We start from the raw sequence: 23,246 nt of genomic DNA, 5'->3' as shown, positions 1-23,246 counted from the left end.
AGATTGAGATATTTATATGATATCATCCAGACACTCCTATATCAGATTGTCATCCAGACACTCCTATATCAGATTGAAATATTTATATGCAGTACTTTATTGTTAAAAATATTTTTGAGATGACTTTGGTGGTGAATATTTTCTTCTTACAAATACTGTTAAAAAATCATAAAATATCGCTGAAGTAAACATTTAATATATTTTTTTATCAATTTTATTCAGATTGTTTGTTCTCAACAAAATATTATTAGTCTACTTTCCAAACATTTACCATACCTTACACCAAAATTTACCTTTTTTTATTAACACTTTCACTACTGAATTTTTTTCGCAGGATTTCCTGGCCGAAATTAATTGAACATGTGCTACAGCAAAAACGACCTCGTAGTTTTGGACATTGAAATCTCAGGAACCGTAGCGAGTTATGCGGTCAAATTTTGATAAATTGTAGAAAAATATCACAGGTTGAACGCCCATAAACTTTTCATAGAGTAATAAGCAGCGTGTGTCGATAACGTAGGTTGACTGAGTCGGAAGATAATTTTTGGCATTGCTTACTGTATATCGCTTTGACTTACATTCGGCAACATTTTTTAAGCAAACGTGAGTTTCAAAATGCTATTTCTATGCGCCACTAAATTATTATACTTTAAAAAGCGTTTCCGTTTCCTTGGCAAAAATACTTGTAAATCAAGACTGTCGTTCACGTAGATTTTGGCCGCCATTTGTTTACGGTTTGGAAAGAAGAAAGATAACTCGAGCTCGATAAAGGACAATAACTCTTCCAGATGAGTTGTATAATATCCCACACATTGATGAGCGATCATGAACTAATTAAAAATAAATTTTAACTGCAATAATAATCAATGGGACTTCTTTACTTATGACTTCACTCCAGTAATGCCTCAATTCTTCCATATGTAAATGAGATAAAGCTTTCCAATAAATAAAAGCAAATGAAGCCAAGAAGTGCACTTTTTTAAAGTTCTAAATCCATAAAATTTCCAATGAATGTGATCTGTGTCATGGGGGAAGTATAATATAAAAATCACACCAAAGGGTGCTATAGGCAGTTAATCAAAAACCCAAAGGCAAACTTGGCCATGTTCAGATGAATAGTGTAAAGAATTAGTCACAATATTTATCTCAGGCATTGTTCTCAGCTATTTCTAAAGTATCAAATAATGCTTGTACAGTAATGTTTATGTTATGCAATCCTACCACTTTCAAAAGTTATTTCCAATTTATATTTATAAAGATTCAATGTCTGAGATTATACACATACACTGTCCTATGTTAAGGGAGAGTTTTGGGCCAGTTAAGATGTTTAAGCCGCCACATTCTGTATGTACCTGTCCATAGTGATGACCCACTTATGCGGTGATTGTTGCTGTATATCATATTTATTTTTCATAATTGTTTTGTACATTTTAAAATTTTTTATTAATTCTTGTGTATACTTCTGATTTTAGTATGATTTCCAAGTTATTGTAAATGCTCTTTTGTTCCGACGTTGGAAAGTTCCAGGCGGAAAGAACTAACTAGCCGAAAAGCTAATTAACTACATTGTAGTTACTTTGTTCTTCCTCTGGTTTAAAAGTTCCACCTGAACAAGTGACTAGTTGAAATAGTTTACATTTTTGTTATCATGGTTATTGTGTTAAGGGGCCAGCAAAAGCAATCCTTTGGGTGAAGGAGTTCCTCCCTGCATTAAAGATCCATTGGTAACCTTCGACTGTTGTCTGCTCTAAGATCTGGTTATTGTCTCTATGACACATTCCCCATTTTCACTCTCGATTTTTTTTTACGTCTCAAATTATAACTGAATTAAAATATGTTGATTACGGTTTAACTGTCTTCCATTACTAATATCATAATAAAACAAGAATGTGTCCACAGTACACGGATGCCCCACTCGCACTATCATTTTCTATGTTTAGTGGAACGTGAAATTGGAATAAATTCTCTAATTTGGGATTAAAATTAGAATGATCTTATCAAAGGGAACATGTATACTAAGTTTCAAGTTGATTGGACCTCTACTTTATCAAAAACTACCTTGACCAAAAACTTTAACCTGAAATTTGCACTATCATTTTCTATGTTCAGTGAACCGTAAAATTGGGGTCAAAACTATAATTTGGCATTTAAATTAGAAAGATCATATCATAGGGCACATGTATACTAAGTTTCAAGTTGATTGGACTTCAACTTCATCAAAAACTACCTTGACCAAAAACTTTAACCTGAAATTTGCACTATCATTTTCTATGTTCAGTGAACCGTAAAATTGGGGTCAAAACTATAATTTGGCATTTAAATTAGAAAGATCATATCATAGGGCACATGTATACTAAGTTTCAAGTTGATTGGACTTCAACTTCATCAAAAACTACCTTGACCAAAAACTTTAACCTGAAGCGGGACAGACGGACGAACGAACGAACGAACGAACAGACGGACGGACGAACGGACGCACAGACCAGAAAACATAATGCCCCTCTACTATCGTAGGTGGGGCATAACAAGAATGTGTCCACAGTACACGGATGCCCCACTCCCACTATCATTTTCTATGTTTAGTGGACCGTGAAATTGGAATAAATTCTCTAATTTGGCATTAAAATTAGAATGATCTTATCAAAGGGAACATGTATACTAAGTTTCAAGTTGATTGGACTTCTACTTTATCAAAAACTACCTTGACCAAAAACTTTAACCTGAAATTTGCACTATCATTTTCTATGTTCAGTGAACCGTAAAATTGGGGTCAAAACTCTAATTTGGCATTTAAATTAGAAAGATCATATCATAGGGCACATGTATACTAAGTTTCAAGTTGATTGGACTTCAACTTCATCAAAAACTACCTTGACCAAAAACTTTAACCTGAAATTTGCACTATCATTTTCTATGTTCAGTGAACCGTAAAATTGGGGTCAAAACTCTAATTTGGCATTTAAATTAGAAAGATCATATCATAGGGCACATGTATACTAAGTTTCAAGTTGATTGGACTTCAACTTCATCAAAAACTACCTTGACCAAAAACTTTAACCTGAAGCCAAAAACTTTAACCTGAAATTTGCACTATCATTTTCTATGTTCAGTGAACCGTAAAATTGGGGTCAAAACTCTAATTTGGCATTTAAATTAGAAAGATCATATCATAGGGCACATGTATACTAAGTTTCAAGTTGATTGGACTTCAACTTCATCAAAAACTACCTTGACCAAAAACTTTAACCTGAAGCCAAAAACTTTAACCTGAAATTTGCACTATCATTTTCTATCAGTGAACCGTAAAATTGGGGTCAAAACTCTAATTTGGCATTTAAATTAGAAAGATCATATCATAAGGAACATGTGTACTAAGTTTCAAGTTGATTGGACTTCAACTTCATCAAAAACTACCTTGACCAAAAACTTTAACCTGAAGCGGGACAGACGGACGAACGAACAGACGAACGAACGAACGAACGAACAGACGGACGAACGGACGCACAGACCAGAAAACATAATGCCCCTCTACTATCGTAGGTGGGGCATAAAAAACTAAATTTGAGGTACTTTTTAGAAATTCCCTATCATAATGACTATGTATGTAAAGTTACAAATGGATGCAACTATAACTTCATCATAAACTACCTCGACCAAAAACTTTAACCTGGCAAAGAGCTGTTTCACACAATCTCATTTTCATGTTCAATGAACCATGAAATGAGGACCAAAAAACTAAATTTGAGGTACTTTTTAGAAATTCCCTATCATAATGACTATGTATGTAAAGTTACAAATGGATGCAACTATAACTTCATCATAAACTACCTCGACCAAAAACTTTAACCTGGCAAAGAGCTGTTTCACACAATCTCATTTTCATGTTCAATGAACCATGAAATGAGGACCAAAACCTAAATTTGAGGTACTTTTTAGAAATTCCCTATTATAATGACTATGTATGTAAAGTTACAAATGGATGCAACTATAACTTCATCATAAACTACCTCGACCAAAAACTTTAACCTGACATGGGACAGACGGACGAACGGACGAACGAACAGACGAACGAACAGACGGACGAACGGACGCACAGACCAGAAAACATAATGCCCCTACTACTATCGTAGACGGGGCATAAAAACATTTATTTATACTTTCAATAACTGTATTAGTAAGAATTAAGAAAAACTTGTTTGGAACTTCAACTTGTTGAAAACATATTAAACGTTTCTAGAGTCTCGTTAGTCGACTCGTTACCTTTTTATCGTATCATGCGATTTCTTTTCTTATTATTTTCATGGGGAAATCGTTTACCAGCATAAAGTTGCTGAAGGAACCACAGAGAATTGATTCAATAACACTTAACGAGTGTTTAAATGTGAAAAATTATAAAAAGAAACATATAAAAGTCGTATTTTTCTGTACCGGAAATCGAAAAGTCCTTGTTAATCAAAAACAATTACGGTGTGATACGCGTCACAGATTCGGACTTAATATTTTACAAAGTATGCGACTTTAAGTTAAATAATGTCGTCTTTTAGAAAACAGTTGTTAAAGTTTACATCACAATATTTATTGAACCACATGGAGCTTAATCAAAGCATGTGTAGCATTATGTTACATTGTGTAACACCAAAGCGAAACAATCTTAACATGACCTTGACATCAACCAATCAGAAAACTACAATAGCAACAACTTAATTTGACAAGCATGAAGGTGATTTGCTAGAAATCGGAATAATTTTAACAAAAAAACAAATGAGCATACATTAAAGATTACTGAATAAAGATGATTTAAATAATCTCAATCAGACAAAAAACCGAATAAAATGATTAATAATAAAGTACCGATGTACATGTATCATCAGAATTCTCCCAATATAAAAGGTACGTAAATTTCGTCTTCTATGTAATTTGAAATTACAGCCAACTTATATCAGCTTATTAATAGACTACTGACGTATGTAATACGTATCGATGACAAACAATATTCCTACGACTTTTGCCATCTGGGAAATGTAAACGACTCATCTTTATAGATTTTTAGCGATCAAATATTTCATACAATTGTTCTTTGACATCTTAGCCCACAGCACAGGGGGTAATAAACAATAGAAGGATTTCTATCGAGCACTACTTCCTATGTGCAACTTCAAAACTTTTGGGAAAATCGACGACCATTTAACGTTTTTATGGTATTATTTTTTATATTCCAAAATAAAAAGTATGAAAAAAGTGCCCAATTAGTTATAAATAACATGATAGCCAGCCAGATAATAAAAGTGGGACATATTTCAGCATTTATTTGGTAGAACATAAATCTAGGGTGCTCGCATAAAGCAGCTTAACTGCTTAAAAATATTTAAAACAAATAAATGTAATACAGATAAGCAAATATTCAGCGGCACCACAGACTCCCAAGGGTGTCTAAAACGATAGCAAACAACTCTGATCCAATCGGTAATGAAAGGTTGACTGTCAAACGGCAGCGAGAAATAATAAGTTACAGTCGTGCACCTGCTGACAACAACCAAAGTCTTGATTTCAGGTTGTTTTGCAAATATCCTTCTCACAACTCCAAAATATACGTACATACATTACTTTTGTATAAGTTAAAAGACTTTCATGACCGCAGGTTAAGTTTTCTAAATGTTTCAACTCGAAATGAAACTCCTGACCGCGATTGTTTTAAATTCTGCCATTTTGTTTTTCACAAGGTTTTTTTTCCTCAACAATCTTTAAAAAAACAGTTTTTGACAGCGTTTTTACGCCCGATACTTATATATCGATTGCAGTTGGTGTTTATTAATTTATCTATGAACCAACTGGGCCAAGAAACATGTCAAAACGTTAGTTTTACTGTTTGCACTGTGACCGTCTAAAAATCGAAATTTATGTATTAAGGATACATTCAGCATCTACAGCAGTGTGCCAAAAGGATACATTCGGCATGGGCACGAGGGTGCCAAAAGGATACATTTGGCATGAAAGGGTTAAGATGGATGTATGGACAGACTAAGATGCAGATGCACAAACCAGAAAGCATTATTGGTCTCTTCTTTTGACAGGGCATGATAATAGAATGCACTTGTATTTTGAAAGCAAATACAGAGTAATCTCCCTTTATCAGACCGATCTATACTGAATGGATTAAGTCTATTTACAAAGTCATGTAGAAGCTACAAATCCTGTAGTTACCTGTAGTAATTCTAAATCTGATGGATCTACACTCGATGGATCAAGTTCTGTTAACATGTCTCCCATTACTTTAATATTTGCGTTGACAACAGTGAGTTCACTTTTTAACTTTCCCATTTGTTCAGTTGTTGGATTAATGGGACCTGCTGGAACTACTGGTATTTGTGCTATTTGTGGTGGTTGGTCCTACAAACATTAACAAAGCATGATGAAAATATAATCATCTATAAAATACTCATACAATATAGTTTTTTCTATAACTTCTAACAGCTACTGTGTTTTATTTATATTTCAATTTAGTTTTTTTCTGTTATTATATATGCTCCTGTAATTTGAATGATTTGATATAAATATTTCTTAGAAAGAAAGAAAAAATATTTAGTGAAACTGATATATTCTGAAAATAAAATAATACAAGTTGACAAAAAATTTGAAGAACATCTTGATTTAAAGGACATTTTGGAATAAACATAACAAAACCAGAACATTCTATCAACAATTTTGAGTTCCTGAATTTTTCAATAATAACCCATTCTATGTTTTAAAAGTTCACAAGCTTAATATACATTATTGACTCCTAATATTTAAAGTTACAAATGTAACTTTCACTCACAAATAACATCATAAAATTTGGAAGTTGAATGAAAAATAAAAATGAATTAACCTGCACATGCTTTTTTCACTCACAAAATCATTTTATACAAATTTGTTGTATGAAAACATGAAATGTATGAAGCATTACATGCAACTTTCACTAACAAAAAAACAATATTCAATAAGATGTATTACAAATCTTGCAAAATTTCAATTACATATTGATCATCAGCTACAATTTTAAAACCTCAATCTCTTTCATAAATTAATGTCATAATGATGGATTGTTATGTAACATTAGATACCTATAAAACTTTCCTTCATAGGTGCATATCTAATGTGATGTTTAAAAAAATATCAGACAGATGCAGAAGGTCAAACTGTCAAAAGTGAACAGCACATGTCTTATATACTCAGCCAAAATTTAAAACTAATATTGTCAAATAAGAGATGAGTAGACGAAATCAAAGCCTTAAAGGCTGTAAAAGCAATTGCTGCCATGTTAATGTTTGGGGACTTTTATTTTTCATCCACATACATGTATATACAAGAATTAAACCTGACATGAGTATTGTCTAGTTAAAAGTAAGAAGGTTTTAACTTTATATAAATAAAAGACTTTAGCAGAAAGTCATTTTAATATGTTTTATATTTCACAAGGAGACAACACGTTTACCAGGCTAAAGTTGGGGTCAAATATACATGTGCTGAAACATATAACTCAAAAAGAAATCATCATGGATTATCCCCTGGTAGTGTTTGTAACTTCCTTGGCAATAATTTCCTTTATTGATTTAATTTTAACAATTTTCATTATTAATTTATATTTAACCATTCTATTACAGAAGCCTACAGCTTCTTGGTTAAAGATGAATATCTTATTCTACAGGCTAGTAACGACCTTGTTTTACAGTTGAGTGATTTTAAATCATAATCACCTGTACAAATCCACTCATGCGTGCATATATAAACCCGTGCACACCTGTATTCTGTCTCATTTTATTCTAAGGCTAGAACGAGTAAAGTAAAGTAAAAATAAAATTGCTGAATCAGCAGACACGACTCGTGTCTATACTTTATAATGTCTAGTACTGAAGACTCCGACTCGGGTCTTTCCCAGTCCAGCCAAGTGGCGGCGGACATTATGTCCATTCTGGCTTCGGGGGACGAAGCTAGTTTCTCTGGGTTTTCTGCAGTGGCTGATGAGTCAGTACACTTCTCACCACCCAAAAAGAGACAATTAAAGTCGGTCGTGGTTCCCCCAGAAAGTGTTAAGAAATTAAAGAAAACTAGCACAAGTAAACAAAACAATGAAAGAGGCCCGGGTAAGGGACCTGGCAAGAACAGGAAAGGAAAGGCTCCCGTAAAACGGGGAAACATTGCAAAACCTTCAGATAAAGATAAAGAAAGAGAAGATGAATTCAGAAGAATTTATTCTAAACTAGAACTCTTGTTAGACAGGCAAAATAGTAATGCCGACAGATATGAATTAGCGAGTGCACCGGAACACCCGGTTGCACCGGAAGAAGACGAAGGTGAAGGTGAAGTTGACTTTAGTCAATATGACATTTTTGGAAACAATGCAGATGATGAGTTTGAGTCAGAGGTAAACAGCGAGGAAGAGTCGCTTATGCTATACCAAAAATTTTTGAAGATGATGACAAGTTTGGTGACGAAACACATAAGAGTATCGCTGCTCTTGTAAACGCTGTGACAAATCGTAAGTCTGTTATTACAGAAATAGCTAAGGATTATAAAGTTCCTTCAAATAGCAAGTCTTTGGCACCTCCTAAAGTTAATCCTGAGATTTGGCATCTATTGAATCGCCAAGCCAGAAGTGATGATCTGTCCTTTCAAACCATACAAAGGATCTTGGGTTTTGGCATTGTACCAGTAATACGTACTGCAGAAGCACTGACCAAACCAGATACAGTAAAAATGGTGGCTAAAATGAGGGTCAACATTAATAATGCCCTGTCAATGCTTTGTGCAGCATTTTTTGAAATATCATATGTTAGACGCATGACACTGAAAAACAATATGGATCAGAAGTACCATCAACTGTGTACAAGACATTTAGACGTTACCGAATATTTGTTCGGAGATGATGTGTCCAAGAAAGTTAAAGATATTAATGATGCCCAGAAGATGAAGGGAGTTGTAAATACAGCTACTTCAAAAAACTGGAGACAAGGGGGTTGCAGCTATGGTTGCCCCCCAGGTATAAACAGGGGCAGAGGAAGATACCAAAACAACAATTATGGCCAAAGAGGCATGAGAAACTCCCGCTACAGAGGGAGAGCTGGTTACAGAAACCAAAGAGGCAGGAGATATTAGAGGTAAAAAATCTATCTCCCACTTTTATAGCTGGGTCTATTCGTTTTGGTTTACATAATTGGGAAAAAATATCATACGATCCTTGGATTCTTAGTCTAGTTCAAAACGGTTATGAAATTGAATTTGAAAATAAACCGGTTCAATTTTTTATGCCAAAAATTATGAATTTTGACAAAACTGAAATAGAACTAATTGATAATGAAATTCAAATTTTATTGTCAAAAAGTGCAATACAAATTTCGAATCATGAGAAAGATGAATTTATATCAAATATTTTTCTTGTTCAGAAGAAGAATGGGAAATATAGGCCTGTAATAAATTTGAAAGGTCTGAATCAATATGTGAAATATTTTCATTTCAAACAGGAAAATTTACAGTCTGTTCTGTTGAATATTAGAAAGAATGATTATTTTACATCAATAGATTTATGCGATGCATATTTTTCAATTTCAATGAACAAAAAATGTAGAAAATATTTGAAATTTGTTTGGAAAGATCAGATTTATGAATTTACTTGTCTTTGTTTTGGGTTAGCAAGTGCACCTAGAATTTTTACAAAACTTATGAAAGTAGTTTTTTCTCATATAAGGAACCAAGGAGTAGGGTCTTTTTTCTACATAGATGATTCATTATTACATAGTCCCTATGAGAACATTTGTTATGAAAATATTGTCATGTTGAGAAATCTGTTACACTCTCTAGGGTTCTTAGTAAATAAAGAAAAATCAGTATTCATTCCAACACAGAGAATAATTTTTCTAGGATATTTGATTGATTCTGTGCAATTTAAAGTGTTTCTGACAGAAGAAAAAATACAAAAGATTTTGAAAAGTGCAAACAAAATCTATAGTTTATACAATCCTGTTATCAGGGAAGTAAGTTCTTTAATAGGTTTATTTACTTCAGCTTCATGTGCAGTTTTATTAGCACCAATTTTTCATAGATATTTAGATATTGAGAAAACTTTAGCTTTGAGCAAAAACAATGACAATTATGATGGTATCATGAGTCTCTCCGAGAATTCAAGAAATGAAATTTTATGGTGGATTAAAAATGTAGATAGGAATGAAGGGAAAAGTATAAGCTTTGGTACTCCTACTGAGTATATTGAAACTGACGCTTCTAAAATTGGATGGGGAGCGGTTTATGGTAAAAATAAGACTCAAGGAAGATGGATGAAATCTGAAAGCATTTCACACATTAATATATTAGAACTTTTAGCTATAAAATATGCATTTTTTTCATTAGGAAAAAACATTTCAAATTCTCATATTTGCATTAAATCTGATAGCTCTACAGCAGTTCAATATATAAATAACATGGGAGGTAGTGTTGTAGCACTATTGGAAGTAGTAAGAGAAATATGGTTCTGGGCTGCTGATAAAAACAATTTTATAACAGCAGTCCATATTGCAGGGAAAGATAATATTACTCCTGATCAATTGTCAAGAAATTTTAGTGACTCTTCTGAATGGAAGTTGAAAGAAAATATATTTAGAAATATTTGTGGGCATTTCTTTCAACCAAATATTGATTTATTTGCTTCTAGACTTAATAAACAGTTAAGTAAATATGTCTCATGGTTTCCAGATCCAGATGCTATGGCTTCTGATGCTTTTTCTTTTTCTTGGAAAAATTATTTACCATATGTTTTTCCTCCTTTCAGTATCATAGCAAGAATTTTGAACAAGGTAGAAGAGGAACAGGTGAGAATGGTTTTAATGATAGTTCCAACATGGCCATCCCAACCTTGGTTTCCAAGATTATTGAATTGTTTGGTCGATTATCCTGTTATTCTCCCTTTTTGTCAAGATCTTTTAAGACTTGTACACAACAATCAAAAGCACCCGCTAAACATGAGAAAGTTATTCCTAGTCGCTTGTGTAGTATCAGGCATTCCCTCCAAAAGAAGGGAATTTCAAAATCAGCTAGAAACATCATCACTCAGTCATGGAGAGTCTCTACCTCGCGACAATATGAATATAGTTGGCGGAAATGGTATCTTTGGTGTAATACACAAAAAATCAATACCACTTCACCAAATGAAGTACAAGTATTGAATTTTCTCGCTAGACTCTATGATGATGGCAAATCTTATAGTTGCATTAATATGAACAAGTGTTCTATTGGCCAGACTCTGGCATCAATTGGCTGTAATACAGTAATCAATAGTAATCTCATTTCCAGATTTATGAAAGGAATTTTTAATGCAAGACCACCTTTGCCTAAATATTCCATCACATGGGATGTTGGTAAAGTTGTTCGTTATTTAGAAACTTTATTTCCACTGGAAAGTTTAAGTCTCAAGATGTTAACTTTAAAAATTGCAACTTTATTAGCTTTAACTACTGCTCAAAGAGCTCAAACTTTGACAAATTTGAATTTGAATTACATGGAAACATCTAGTAAAACTGTTGTTTTTACTATGAACTGTTTACAAAAAACAGACAGAATTGGTAGGATTAACCAGAACATAACTCTGGATACATACAAGAAAAAAGAACTTTGCCCAGTATACACATTGAAATATTATTTGAAGGCTACCAAAAAATTGCGCAAAGATGATTATCTCCTGGTGTCTTTTAGAACATGGCGTAAAATATCAACCTCAACTTTAGCTCGATGGTTAAAAATTGTCTTGACTTCATCTGGTATTGATGTTACAAAATTTCAGGCGCATTCTTTCAGAGGCGCCTCTACATCTGCAGCTTTTAGTGCTGGTATCACTTTAGATATAATTATGAAAACAGCAAATTGGAAATCTGCAAAAACATTTAAGAAATTTTATCTAAGAGAGGTTGAAGCTAAAAGAGGTGTAAAGACAGGTAAAAAGAAATTTATTAATGCTGTTTTGTCTGTTTAATGACAACCTAAATAATATTTTACAGGAGTTCCATTCTTTACAGAAACCGATAACTTTGTACGTGGATTGACCAGAGCCGTCGATTTTTCCAGGATTGTGTTCAGGATGTTGTGTTGGATATATAAATGAACTTTATGGACTTTGTGTCATGATTATGTGATTATGATAATTGTAATATTTTATGACAGCATTAAATGTGGATGTTTCAAATCTTATATTTGTGGCCATTTTTATCTCATTTAATTGATCTATTTGCTTTAAAGATTCATCTTTAACCAAGAAGCTGTAGGCTTCTGTAATAGAATGGACCATCATCCAAACATCCATAGGATGTGATGGATGATGGACATTCTGTAAGGAAGCCGAAGGCTTCGCGGGTTAAAGACCCGCCCTTGATTTATGGCCCACCCATTTTATATACAATTAAATGAGTTTTTTCGCTCACATCCTTTTTCGGGATACTTTAAAATGAGACAGAATACAGGTGTGCACGGGTTTATATATGCACGCATGAGTGGATTTGTACAGGTGATTATGATTTAAAATCACTCAACTGTAAAACAAGGTCGTTACTAGCCTGTAGAATAAGATATTCATCTTTAACCCGCGAAGTCTTCGGCTTCCTTACAGAATGTCCATCATCCATCACATCCTATGGATGTTTGGATGATGGTCCATTAACACAAATGATTAAGTTAAAACATTTCAACTTTCCAGACGCAAATGTTAAAAAACGGGAAAGAAATAAAATATCTTACAAGACATAAACATGTAAAGAATAAATGTATATTTCAGCTTAATAAAAATATTTTCATAATGTTACTTTGTCATCATTTTTAAAACTAAGTTCCAAACATTATTGCTCAGTTGATATGTGTCCTTCTGATGCGGTACGAGCACAGGCACTTGTTTCTATCCATAGGAAGGTCGACTATCCATATAAATAGTTTTATATGGATAGTCGACCTTCCTATGGATAGAAACAAGTGCATGTGGGTACGAGATAACTACAATTCTCATGCAATCCCGAAAAGGGGGGTCATCACAGACAAACATGACATTAAATCGTTATCACTGAACTAGTATATATATTGTATAGGGGCCAGCTGAAGGACGCCTCCGGGTGCGGGAATTTTTCGCTGCATTGAAGACCTGTTGGTGACCTTAATTCTGCTGTTGTATGTTTTTCCATGGTCGGGTTGTTGTCTCTTTGACAAATTCCCCATTTCCATTCTCAATTTTATTATACGAACAAGAACAAACTGCTCTACGTTGCTTTGATATTTATCAATTTTCAGGAAACATTGCGAAAAATGATCTTCAATATTTCCAAAACATGTGAAATAAAATTGCTAACACGGTGGACCGTCGAGTGTCAACAAACGTAGTAGACTTGTTCACTGAAAAGACGAGGATAATGGTTTCATCTGACATTTGTTATGCAAACCCAGTTTTGATCATGATATTTAAAAAGACATACTTTTTTTCAATCTATGTATTAATAAACTAGAAAATTCCAAATTGCAAATATCTCTTCATCTGGACCAAGTAGGCATCTACTACGTTTGGACGGGTCCATTTCATTAGTAAGGTGATCGATAATTATTACGGAGTTTTGACAGAAAAGGAAAACGAACTTATTGTTATGTGTTTTCAACAAGGGTTTCGTTCCGCTAAATTATTTGCGCAAATAAAGTTTGTCTATTTTTAGATTACAGGTAATAATTTGACACTACGCATTAACCTGTGTAGTGATTTTGATTTTACGATAAATGTATGAATGAACGATAATTTTATGAATGAACAAGAGCACCTGACCTCTTAAAGAAACACAAATTAAACATAAAAAAACGTATTTATTAGGAGATAATTCAGTTAAATTTTCAATACTAAATCAACAACTGAAATGAATCCATATTTTGTTGAAACATCATACGAACGGCGGAAAACGGAATCGCATTTATAAAAATGTACTTTTTTTCACTCGGACTTCTATGTTATTTGATAGTCAAACGGTTGACCCTTTAAATACAAAAATACATCTACAAGAACATATTCTGAAACTTCTTAAATCCACTAACTTTTTTTTAAAGTTTCAAGCTATGTATTGCATTAGAAAACATACATAGGTGTTAAAGAATGACTGACCAGGAGCCTGTTTAACAAAATACTATGGCTTGATCTGGGCGGAGTCTCTGATCTGGGTCACAAAGATGGCCATACGCGACGGCATAAAAGCAATTGCTTTAAAAATTATAGTCACTTAAATGTTTCCAATCCTAGATTTATTATTTATTGATATTTGATACTTTCCAAATTCCTTTAACCCTTTCCTCCATAATGACGCCTTTTGACGCCACCCCCTTTACTCCATGATGACGCCTTTTGACGCCTGTGTAGTACCTCAGTTGAAATGCTTTGACTACAAAATGTCTGCATCAGACTTTAAAAAAAAATGTGTCCAATACGAAAAGGATATTCATGAGAATTATCTGACTTGAATTTCATTGATGAAATATTGGTTTTCACAATGCATTAACACTTTAAAACTGATGATTTTTTTTAACTTAAAAAATACTATGCGAATCAAGTATATTAAAAAAAAAATCCATGGAGGAAAGGGTTAATACTAGTATTTCTCTCTTCCTAATTTCAATCATTTATCCATTATTTTTAATCATTAACATTAACATTTAGAATTTAAACATGACCTATTTATTAGACCTATGCTACAGTTGACACCTAACAAGACAAATAGAAAACAGATAGGGACTACTTTCAATCTTTGTTTTGGGGATAAAAGACGCTAACAGAGTTTACTAATAAGATACATGCATCAACAACAATTCAAACAAACCAAACCTGAATTTCTTCTCTTACAACATATTTCATCTGCGTGGAAAAATTATCATTGGTAAGAAAATCACAGTATGCTTAATGTCTTAATTAGATGCTATCAAGTGAATACAAAGAGATGTAGACACACATTTATAACACCTTCTAAACAGCATTTAGAAAAGTTAAAAATGTCTACTGTCAAATTTAAAATACAGTGCAAATGTAGGGAGCAACCATGACAAAATACAAATATTTACTTCACTGTTAAATTGAAAAAAATAAAAAGAATCTTTGTTTAATTTCTAAAATATATAGTCCTTTGATTAGATTCCATTATAACAAAATCGCAATAAAGAAAACTTATAGTTGGACATTCATTTTGGTGTAAACAGTTATCTCCCCTGATCCACAATTTTTGGATTTTCATGTTCACTTTATCATTACCAGAAAGAATTACAGATTCAAATCAGAGCACTTTTAATTTATTGTTACTGTTACCTTAAAATCAATAATAGCCTTTTCTCCAAGGTTAGGACATGACACAACTCAACTAAAAATTCTTTTATGTAAATAAAATTAAGCACAGATTTGAGAAAAATATTATCATGCAAAAATTAAACACTGGTTTGAAAATTGATTGAGTATTCCAAAAGCCAATTTGAAACATTCAATTACACTGTACAAATATGAATGAAAAATGGTAATGCAGTATTAATACAATGTAGTAGTTATGAATATGGATATGTGTAAGACTATAAAATGAAGGGAGATAACTCACTGCTCGTAAACTTGGTTGTCTTTGTTGTCTGATAACAGGTTCAGGTTCTGGTTGACTCTGAAAAATATAATAAGATGTCAAGGTAGATTAAGATTGGTTTCTTATATTTCTTTTTTGGTTTTTATCCTTTATAATCATTTTCTTCCAGAATAACTCATCTTATAAAACTGCCTTTCAAAGATGAAAAAAGCATTAACTTGCAAGTTCACAAAATGAAACTACCTGGATTCATATCAAATTTAAGTCATCTCCTTTTTTTTAAAATATCAGACTGGACCATTTGGCTTTCATGCAAATCTCCATAAGTTGTAACAATTTTTTCTTTAACTTGAAATCCATTAGTTTGTTTTAGTACTTAGAGCAGTTGCACTTGATAACAGCACGTTCATTAACAAGGTTACAAACTTATGTATTGTTCAATGCAAATATTTCACTAAGGAATATTGATTATAATGTGTGTAATTTCATTTCAAAAGTCCTCTATACATACCCTTTTTGGTGTGTGAATTGGTGCCATATGATCTAGATCTGTCATTGGGAATTCAATTCCTTTTCCTTTCAAATCATTATAACATTTCTCTACTTCCTTCAGGTCTGGTTGCCCTTTAAAAGCATCTGACCAGGACTATAAAAAAAAATTAATTTAATTATTTACTGTTATACTACTCTTTTAATCAAATATTCTAGCAATACATTTCTATATATTTTGTATTTTTCACTTAAACCTTTGTAACTTTCTTTTTAAATAAATTCAAATATTTTTTTACTAAGGGCTATTCCAGAAAAAAATGTATGGGGGTTGGAAGGCACATTGTATTAATAATACATGGGTGATGGGTATCAGAGCAACTTTTCACACTATAATGCACTATAATTCTCAATTACAATTGTCTGGGTGGCGGGTGATGACAAACACTGCCTTCCAAACCCCCATACATTTTTTTCTGGAATAGCCCTAAATTAAGAAGATACAAATCAGTGAATTTAAGGAAAACAACTTTAAAAAGACAGATCAATATCCCATATAAAATAGTTTACCTGTCCTTTGAACAGGCAAATTATAGCTGTCAAACTAATTAACCTTGATTTTAATAAAGGCAAGGTCATGGCAAGAAGATTGCGTAAACTTCATTTCTCTCTCTCTGAATTATGTAAAATAGCAAATATGTCCGGTTCAGGCTCTGAACAACCAAGTCCAGTGTATGATTCGTCAGGCTTGACCAGACAATTAGTCCGCCTTGAAAGCCCTGTTAGGTAGACTAAATCCTCTAACCTCATTATGACAGAATGATTTGTATATTTAGATGTTGACTCAGTTTTATCAACCCCTTAAAAAACAACATGGTCAGCTACAGGTTTGAAGCATGTATTGATTTGCAATTAGATTATTTATATATATATCTATAAGGGTGCTATAAACAGTTTCGTACTAAAAACTAGGGGTATTTCCCCAGTGAGATTTACATACTGATGGAATTCCCTGCTATTTATATACCACTAAATGAAAAAGTTGATTGTTTTTTATGTTCAATGTGAAAAACATATATTGAAGTTCAATTAAAATGCCACTTTTGTCAAGATTTAAAAAAAAAAAAATGTTTTTGTGACTTCCTACTATATGGGAGGCAACTCCATAAACAGCTGATTTTCACCTGTTGTAAAAAGCACTTTGATTTGTCAGGTAAGATAGCTCCTTTCGGAGCAGGCGAACGTAGGCTGAAACTACATTTTCTTAAATCAGCCGGATAAGCTCTTCGAAATGCATATTATAAGAAATCTCAAATATATGCACAGGTTACTGATCCGTGTGTCCAAAGGTGGTCTGTTTTTAAGGTTTTTTAGGGGGAAAATGCCTAATTTCCAGCTGATAACTTGTACCAATTTGCATGTTTAACAAGAGATGTTGGATTTTTTTTTATTTATTCAGAAAGTTCATAGAATTATCTTTCCATTGATGTATAGATATCTATATAACTATGAATATCTGACTTCTGCATGATGGGTCCACTATTACATGCCCTTTTACAGAATGACGTCACGTAAAAAACTGTTGATTGCACCCTTAAGGGACAAATACAAAATATTAGTGATGTTTTAGCATAGAAATGTGTTTGGGAATGGAGTAAAATAATTCTGAAAAATATTGTACGGCATGTATACATTAATTTAAAAGCATCAGTTTGGTATATTTAATGCAAATATTACAGATTTGTACATAGCAACCAGATATAAGAAAACCAGACTCTGTGCGAATATTGAAGTTTTTTAATTTTTTGCGACGTCATGATATTTTTATTCAATCTCTCATATATTTGGAACCAAAAGTTGCATATGAAAAGTGTAGATTTTTTCTACTTTGACCTTTACTCCTGATCAGTGTTACATAAAGTTTTATTCATTATAATATATATTTGGTACTTTTTATAGTCAAAAAGGTACACATGCCATTCCTAAGAAAAACACTATTTCAATATTTTCTCAACTCAGCTATAACTTAGTTCATATAGTACTAGGAACAAAATCTATTTAAAGTAACTTTATTCATGCCTATTTCATAGTTTTTATTCTATTTATTTAAAAGAAACCCTATTTTATGATTTATTTTCTTTGTAAAACTGATGAAAATGTGATACAGGAAATGTTTGGGATTTGCCAGTTAAACTGTTTGCCACTGGCCAATATGCCACTACCGCGCGACTTAAAAAAAGAGCTGTAGTTTCACTATTTGTGGTCACAATCCTTAAAGTAAGACATCATTTTAATCGGTATAGTGTACAGATTCAGAAAAGCTGAGAATTTTTTATATATCACATACAAGGTTTTGCTTAAGGGTGCTATAAACAGTTTCGTACTAAAAACTAGGGGTATTTCCCCAGTGAGATTTACATACTGATGGAATTCCCTGCTATTTATATACCACTAAATGAAAAAGTTGATTGTTTTTTATGTTCAATGTGAAAAACATATATTGAAGTTCAATTAAAATGCCACTTTTGTCAAGATTTAAAAAAAAAAAAATGTTTTTGTGACTTCCTACTATATGGGAGGCAACTCCATAAACAGCTGATTTTCACCTGTTGTAAAAAGCACTTTGATTTGTCAGGTAAGATAGCTCCTTTCGGAGCAGGCGAACGTAGGCTGAAACTACATTTTCTTAAATCAGCCGGATAAGCTCTTCGAAATGCATATTATAAGAAATCTCAAATATATGCACAGGTTACTGATCCGTGTGTCCAAAGGTGGTCTGTTTTTAAGGTTTTTTAGGGGGAAAATGCCTAATTTCCAGCTGATAACTTGTACCAATTTGCATGTTTAAACAAGAGATGTTGGATTTTTTTTTATTTATTCAGAAAGTTCATAGAATTATCTTTCCATTGATGTATAGATATCTATATAACTATGAATATCTGACTTCTGCATGATGGGTCCACTATTACATGCCCTTTTACAGAATGACGTCACGTAAAAAACTGTTGATTGCACCCTAAAGATTATCTTTACCTGTATAGAACTTAAGACTTTTTCTTGAAGAACTGTTGGTGGGTCGTATTTAGGACCAATTATTTTGACTAAGTCACCCATAAAATCTTTTGTGGCTACTTGCTGGTGGAATTTTTTTCCACAATTCTTCACACATGTCTCCAAACACTAAATATACAAAGAAATAATATACATTAGGTACAAATAAAACAAATAACTGATTTTGTATAACAAGTAAAAATAAAATAAAATTTGCCAAAACCCTGAAAATATAAATATTTAGGTCTAGTAATATCATCAATTAATTTTTCATGATTGGGGCTTGAAATATTGTCGCAATTGGTGGTTGACACTGATCAGAGATAATTTTGAAGCAGCGTATTAAAGACTCAAAATTCCTTAATGTTTTTAAAAAATTTAGCTAAAATAATCTATTCCTCAACAATCGATTTAAAGTTTTGTAAACATTTGATTTATAAAATAACCATTTCAATGATATACCAAAGTCACTACTGTTTTAAAAATTCTTTGTTGGGTCTGACTGGTCACAATATTAATTTAATTGGGCTTCATCAGAAAGAATTTTTTTTCTTGATGATCAAGTTTTATTTTTAAAAATATTCATTTTCAAACTCTGAGATCATAAACAGCAATTACACACTTTCCCTTTGCTTTTAGTGTTTTTTGCTATACATTTACTGATTGTGTGTCACTGATGGATACACCATATCCTTTGTTTTTTCTTTTAATATATTTTCATGATGAAGTTTGAATATTTTTAGGAATAAGTTTTTTTTAATTATAGGAAATTTCATGTTGTTTTCGTAATGCATCAACAGGCATGTACATTTTATGTCAATACAAATTAATATAATATATTGTTATTATCTTTGAATGTCATCTAAGTAAAATAAAGATTAAATAAGCCAAGTTTTTCATGTCACATGTTTGACCTTTTAACATACATTGTACAATACTTAAAGAAAGGGGAGTCTAGAAACTTACTGTTAAAGTGTACATAACTGCAGTGTGATTCTTTCCCATATTTTGTGACAATCTTTTCTTAATTGCTTTAATAGCATCTTTTGGTCTGTAAAATATACAGAAGAACATTTATAATTTATATAAATCTAAATTCTTCATAAATAAGCCTCAAAGTTGCACGAGATAAAATTTAGGATGACCACTAGTAGGAACTGTTGTTCTTCAGTGGCAAGAGATAAGACCTACAGACTGTTGCATTAAAATGGAAATCTTTACCAATCACATTATTCAAATCATATTAAGCATTACCTGTTAAATCGTGCATTCTGTATGTGCCTGTCCGAAGTCAAGAGCCAGTAATTTATTGGTTGTTGTTTGTAGCGCATGCTGTGTTACATATATTGTTTTTTCGTTCATTACTTTGTAAATAAATTAGGCCATTAGTTTTCTTGTTTTCTTGTTTTACATTTGTCATTTTAGGGCCTTTAATAGCTGACCTAATGGTATTGGCTTTGCTCATGAATGAAGGTTGTGGGGTAATCTGAAGTTGTTAATTTCTGTGTCATTTGGTCTCTTGTGAAGAGATGTCTCATTGGCAATCATACCACATCTTCTTTTTTCATATTTACTGCAGAATTACTTCTGTGAGAGCACTATTGTGAAGGAATGGTACAGTTAAAAAGACTTGAAAAATCCAAAAAAAATCAAAAAAATTTATACATTACAATTTGTAAATTTTCCAACCAGAACATATCATTGTCACTATATGTAGTATAGTAAAATATTTTATTATAGCAAATGTTAATACATCTGACAACTTCTATCAAAAAATATCATGCACCTGATATATTAGACATCCACTCATTCTACTGGCTGACCATCCTTATCAAAACAGTCTGTTCTATTTCCAGACTTGATATGACATCAAAACACATAAATAAAGAGGCCATAAACATACTTTTAAATGACTTTAATTTATATAGCTAATATAAGTATCATACCCTTCATCAGTGTCATTAATTACATCACAGATTTCCATAAACAGTCCCCAGTTTTCTGATGCTTGTGAACCATCAGTGCTTTTTTCTGAAAATAAGAAAATCACAATAGAAAACATGTTTTTTCTTTACCTCATTCTTTTAATTTTTTCTTTTATCATGTTTAAAATACAATATGATTGCACCATAATCTGATAATTGTTGTGCAATACCCTTTAAATGTTAAAATCAAAGATGTTCATAGTGCACCTGCTGACAATTTTCTTGGTTTATATTCATTATAATTTAACAAACCACACATTTCAACTCAAAAGAAGTTTATTGTTGTTAGTAATTATTGTAGCCACAAAAATTTGGTCAACACAGGGTGCAACGACGGACGCTGTCATGGAAAATGAGCAAGTTCTAGGAGTGGGAACTTGTAAAATATTTCACAATTGATTCAGTACACTGTAGGGAGTCAAATCTGGAAATAACTCTCCCAACAGGAACTTGACTTAGACTAAAACTATTTTCATTTGTATTTGTTTACAAGTACAACATGTCAATTAAACATTTATATAGAAAACTGTGTGCTACTCTGTACTCTCCCATTAAGGTTTTAAAAAATCCACCCCTTACTCCTTAAAGTTTGCTCAGGAATAAATGCATTTCAGTTTTCAATTGAATAGTAAATTTGGTGATTGAATAATTGTTCTATGTTTGTTTCACCGTTTGATTGATTATTGGTGTTTAACACATCTTGAAGCATTATCAGCTACAGCTACGCATCCAAGTTTTAATGGTGGAGAAAGCTGGAGAGTGGAGTCAGAACAACCTTCAGCACACCTGCCACATGCAGGGTTTTTACAATGTACATACAAACTCAGTGTTGACAGGCTAGTGATTGCTGTAGATAAACTTCTAAGACCATCCAGGCCCTGGTTTATCAAGGGAAACACCAGAATTCAGGAAACTGCTAGTTTATTTTTGCATACTCTAACAATCAATGTTATTATGTGGATAAAGTTCAAAATTAAAATTGCACAAACAAGTGTTTAATTCATAATATGCATTTAATTTCTCTATATTCATGTTCAAGATAAAGTTACAACTACTTATAACTAAATTATTTTCATGAAATTGACCGTTTCAGAATCTAAAGCATCATGGGTAATTTCATTGTTCGTACCCCAAAGTTAAAATAACGTTACGTCATTGGTTGAATTTCCATTGTTTATAACGTTTTAAACCAATCAAAACGCTTTGGTGTACGCTTTTGAAAATATTACCCAGAATGCATTAGATTCTGAAACGGCGAATTGTTTTAAAATTTGTTGCAAGATACGATGATCTTACCTTGCTTACAGTCTTACTTAGTTCTTGTTGACATTTGCGATTTCATTGAACAGGTTGGGAACAAACCCTCTATATGGTGATTATACCTGTATAGAGGGATAATCCTTCTATAGAGGGATAAAATTTTTGTTTAGACTGGATTTGCAGACACACTTGATTCCTTCAAATGTCTGTGTCATAAGAGAAAAATTCTGATGTCACAATGCAAGTGATTTTTCATGACAGCAAAAGTTAGTGTTTCGAAATAATAGATCATACATTGGTGATTTTCAAATAGTGATACCGTAAACATGAATAAAAAAATTCAAACAGTCACCCCTAACTTTATCCAAACATGGATGATGGAAGGAAGTTAGGTTTGGAAATTAAGTCAGGAATGAAAGTGCAGCAATGACAGTATTTTCAAGTATGTTCATTTTTTAAAAGAAAAATATAGAATAGAAGTTTAGAGCAAAATGATGGTCAAGGTATCAACTATGTCTCAAAAAATATTTATGGTCTCTTTTTTTTATTCAGACTTTCATTCTATTTTCTACCTTTCTCTCCTAAATTGGATTGACATTGTGTTTTGTTGTTATGTAAGGGAGTGTATGTAATGTCTCATCTTAAATATGGGCTGTTACTTCTCACTATAAGCTCTTACCAATCATCTGGCCTACAGGTGTAGCCAGAGGATTCCCATGTCCAAAGAGGGCAGCCATTTTTTTTGTAAATATTGCGTGACGTCATTTGCGTGATCTATTTATAGAATAGTCTTGTGACTGGCATAAAATTTCGACCAATATTTAAAATAATAATTTCTTTCTTCACGTTACAAAATGTTTGGTTTCCTCTC

At 32.4% G+C, this 23,246-nt stretch overlaps 1 protein-coding gene and 1 long non-coding RNA gene across 6 annotated transcripts in view; one reads left to right on the top strand and one right to left on the bottom strand.

Moving 5' to 3' along the window:
* The window catches only part of LOC139488019 (target of Myb1 membrane trafficking protein-like), a 36,808-nt gene extending 13,600 nt beyond the window's left edge, over nt 1–23,208 (bottom strand). For 3 of the 5 annotated variants that reach the window (XM_071273325.1, XM_071273328.1, XM_071273326.1), the window contains exons 1-8: nt 23,055–23,208; nt 21,077–21,161; nt 20,097–20,181; nt 19,113–19,259; nt 16,102–16,236; nt 15,612–15,668; nt 14,858–14,887; nt 6,202–6,387 (exon numbers count right to left, since the gene is read on the bottom strand). In XM_071273325.1, coding sequence (XP_071129426.1) covers nt 6,202–6,387; nt 14,858–14,887; nt 15,612–15,668; nt 16,102–16,236; nt 19,113–19,259; nt 20,097–20,181; nt 21,077–21,161; nt 23,055–23,112 — 783 coding nt within the window. In that variant the 5' untranslated portion in view covers nt 23,113–23,208. The remainder of the gene's footprint in view (nt 1–6,201; nt 6,388–14,857; nt 14,888–15,611; nt 15,669–16,101; nt 16,237–19,112; nt 19,260–20,096; nt 20,182–21,076; nt 21,162–23,054) is intronic. The other 2 variants (XM_071273327.1, XM_071273329.1) reach the window with 1 other exon arrangement.
* On the top strand, nt 8,994–12,205 carry LOC139488021 (uncharacterized). Its single transcript, XR_011655913.1, has 3 exons — nt 8,994–9,134; nt 10,799–10,838; nt 12,021–12,205. It is a non-coding gene; the product is annotated as an uncharacterized lncRNA (long non-coding RNA).
* Nucleotides 23,209–23,246: the final 38 nt, after the last annotated feature.

This window comes from Mytilus edulis, chromosome 9 (genome assembly GCF_963676685.1).
Source record: "Mytilus edulis chromosome 9, xbMytEdul2.2, whole genome shotgun sequence".
Taxonomy (NCBI): Eukaryota; Metazoa; Mollusca; class Bivalvia; order Mytilida; family Mytilidae; genus Mytilus; species Mytilus edulis.
Note: the sequence above shows the minus strand (reverse complement) of the source record. Positions and strands in the feature narration are given on the sequence as shown.